General features: G+C 34.0%; 1 protein-coding gene across 1 annotated transcript; it reads right to left on the bottom strand.

Moving 5' to 3' along the window:
• Positions 1–803: 803 nt before the first annotated feature.
• LOC122672112 (protein SPEAR3-like) lies at positions 804–1,892 on the bottom strand. The gene is made up of 5 exons (XM_043869609.1): positions 1,668–1,892; positions 1,461–1,568; positions 1,204–1,262; positions 1,033–1,120; positions 804–920 (listed from the first exon to the last, which is right to left on the bottom strand). Exons 1-5 carry the CDS (start codon positions 1,890–1,892, stop codon positions 804–806), a joined length of 597 nt encoding a protein of 198 aa, XP_043725544.1.
• Between the last annotated feature and the right edge of the window lie 1,010 nt (positions 1,893–2,902).

Below are 2,902 nucleotides of genomic sequence, written 5' to 3'. Positions count from 1 at the left end.
CGACCTCCCACTTCTCCTGCCCTATCCTTGGTTTGGTGGCAGTTGAACAGCATTTTCAGACAGTGCTCTGAAGAACAATTCCATCAAGTTGACAGCCTTCCCTTCAGGCTTATTCTCTATGAAATCGGCTTTGAACCTTGTGAGAGTTCCTTCTACAGAGGTTGATTGGGCGGGATCGATCTGGTACAGAAACTGTATTCCTAGACAATCGGTAACAACTTGGAGATGTTTGGTGGATTGACTCCCAACTAAGGACCATCTACAGAATCGGAAGGTGACGTTTGTTCCTTATTGCTCCTTCTGTTGGGCAGGAATAGAGAATAGAGATCACACAAAGCAAATGCACATCTGTGAGATTACTTCCTTCCTCTGATCTCTAAAGTAGAAATCTTTGAACTCTACTTTTCACACTTCCCACAGTTCCATATTGTCCCCTCCCCTATTTCTGTTTTTGTGTTTGATAGACACCAGTTTTGACTATTGAGTGTAGTTTGTAAATATAATGACAGTCTTTATTTTCTGCAAAGCTTTGAAAAGGTTCAAGTTGATGCTGTCTGTTGGACCTTGAGGAACATAAAAAAATTTTTTTGGCTTTCTTTCTTATTAACTATCATTTCTTTTTACAATATTCATGAAATGTCTCAACAAGCTAGGGACATTTATTTATTAAGAACAAACCATCTTACATTACACCAGCCCTTCCTTCCACTCTAGAGTTTAAAATCAATATAAATCTATTCAACTTTCTAAACTTTTAACTGAGAAACCCTATTCATTTTAATTCTACAATTTGCAGATGAGAGTTATAGTTTGAGCTCCAAGTCTATTTCCTCCTTCATATCGCTTGAATCGGAATTCTGACTGCTGCTTGACCCAATTGAATCACATTGGTTTGTTCTTCTCTTCTTTTGCAATGAATCCTGTAAGATAAACCAATCAGAACAAATTTTCATAACCATGTCTACAACAATATTTTATTAAGGGAATGGAAATAAATAGAGAAATTAAAGCTGGATTCTCAGATCAATTAACCTTCACATTTTGACTCATAAGGTGTCCAGTCTTATCAGTTGGTTGCAAAGAGTATTGAGTCTCTGAGTAACCATTGCTGTTGTTCCATCTGGTCAATAATGAGTTTCACAGATGATCAGAATTCTGATTCAACATAAATAATTGAAGAAATTTCATCTCAAATTGAAGTACCTAGACTGTGAATCACCATATCTGAAATCTGTAGCTTCCATTATTTCTCCCCTATCCATCTGTTTCCATATAAAATTATCAGATTCAAACAGTAGAAATTTAAACAGAAAAAGTATACAAATCCTTATAAAGGCAAAGAGGAAAAACTAGCTAGAAGAGAACATTAATTATGTAAAGAAAAGTACTATAACAGATTTCAGGCAGAAAATCCTTGATGTAGATTTTCTTTTTGTACTGAAGTCAAATCCAAGACATACCATGATGTTTGGGTGAAAGACTAAAGGTGTTGATGATGAAGAATAAGAAAAAGATGATGCTGATGGTACTGAAGAATAATATGTGGTTCCCAATCTTGTTTCCTCTTCCTGCATGTAAAAGTGAAGAGAAAACCCACCATGAAATACCAAAAAACTAATAAAATTTTTTGAAGGAATGAAAGAAAGAATAGAAAATTAAGAAGAGACCTGATTGAGATGAATGTGGTGGTGGTAGGGATTGTGAAGGGAAGGAAGATAATTGCAATAACTCATTTCAGATTCTAATCTAAGCTTCTCTAATTGAGCTACACCAAGACCTCTCTGAGGTTTCTTTTGCTTCTCTGAGTAGTTGTGGTTCTTCTTCCCTTTCTTTGAAGAAAACCCAGTTCTTCCATTTCCCATGCTTGACTCTCCAGAGTTATTGCTACCCATCTCTTCTTCTCTTCACTTCTCTAATAAAATTTGCACCGAAAGGCGATAGCAACTTGTGAATGAGAGATCTCAACAAATACCCCCTTTTAAGCTGTTTCCACAACCCTCAAAGTAAATCTGTATAGCTGGATTAGATTTTGAAGATTTATTGGTATATAGTTTAGATTTTTATTTTCTTTTCTTTCCTATTTTTTTGGGTTCTATTTGACAAGTTCATCAATTGCAATATTTTTTGTAAATTTTGGGTTTCAATTTGAATTTTGAAGTGATTTTTTTTTTGTGGTTTCAAACAAATAAAAAGAATAGATCGGAGCACATATAGGATAAGATATACATTTCTCAGGAAAGATTTTATTTATTTAGGAAGGTAAACTATAAGGAAAATTTTTTCTTAAAACAAAGAAAATGAGTAAAAGATTGGAGACCAAATCACATATCTAGGATTCTAGATTTATAACTTCAAGAAATTTTCTGGGCACCTTTCAGGGATACAAGATCTCCAAAAACATAGAACTGCCAAATGTTACAAACAATTTTATTTCATACTTTTCTTGAGTTTCAATTCAAATCTAATTTTTAAAAGAGGTTAAGGGGAAATTTTTTTTCCTTATAAAACTAAGATAAGAATGTGGAGCCTTTAGACTATAGTTGCCATCTTGGTAGCCGTGCACCAAATCAAAATTGAGCTGTTTCACGCATGATTTGTGGGTCATAGTTTATTTGGTTTTTATTTCCTTAACTGACATGTGAACCCCTTAGCCCAAGAAGTTACCATCAACTGCTTTATATACTATATCTCTTTAATTAGGGTTAGAAAGCTAAGAGAAGAAAACAACTACTCACAAGGATACACATAGATTTATATCAAATAATTGGAAAAAAATAATTTGGATTTTCTTTAAATGAGGCAAGTTTCTAATCCACCTTCTTGTTGTTTTTGTTGAAATGAAGTCGAGGATATACAACACTTATTCAATTCTTCGGATGTTCATTCTTTTCTCGTCTATGGG

This window comes from Telopea speciosissima, chromosome 8 (genome assembly GCF_018873765.1).
Source record: "Telopea speciosissima isolate NSW1024214 ecotype Mountain lineage chromosome 8, Tspe_v1, whole genome shotgun sequence".
NCBI lineage: Eukaryota > Viridiplantae > Streptophyta > Magnoliopsida > Proteales > Proteaceae > Telopea > Telopea speciosissima.
Note: the sequence above shows the minus strand (reverse complement) of the source record. Positions and strands in the feature narration are given on the sequence as shown.

What these genes read in the sequence shown, in the direction of transcription:
- LOC122672112 (XM_043869609.1), bottom strand. Translation starts at nt 1,892, where the DNA reads ATGGGTAGCAATAACTCTGGAGAGTCAAGCATGGGAAATGGAAGAACT. An exon ending in TCTTTCACCCAAACATCATG is followed by an intron (nt 1,263 to 1,460) that starts GTATGTCTTGGA and finishes ATATGGAAACAG; the next exon opens with ATGGATAGGGGAGAAATAAT. An exon ending in TTATGAGTCAAAATGTGAAG is followed by an intron (nt 921 to 1,032) that starts GTTAATTGATCT and finishes TTTATCTTACAG; the next exon opens with GATTCATTGCAAAAGAAGAG.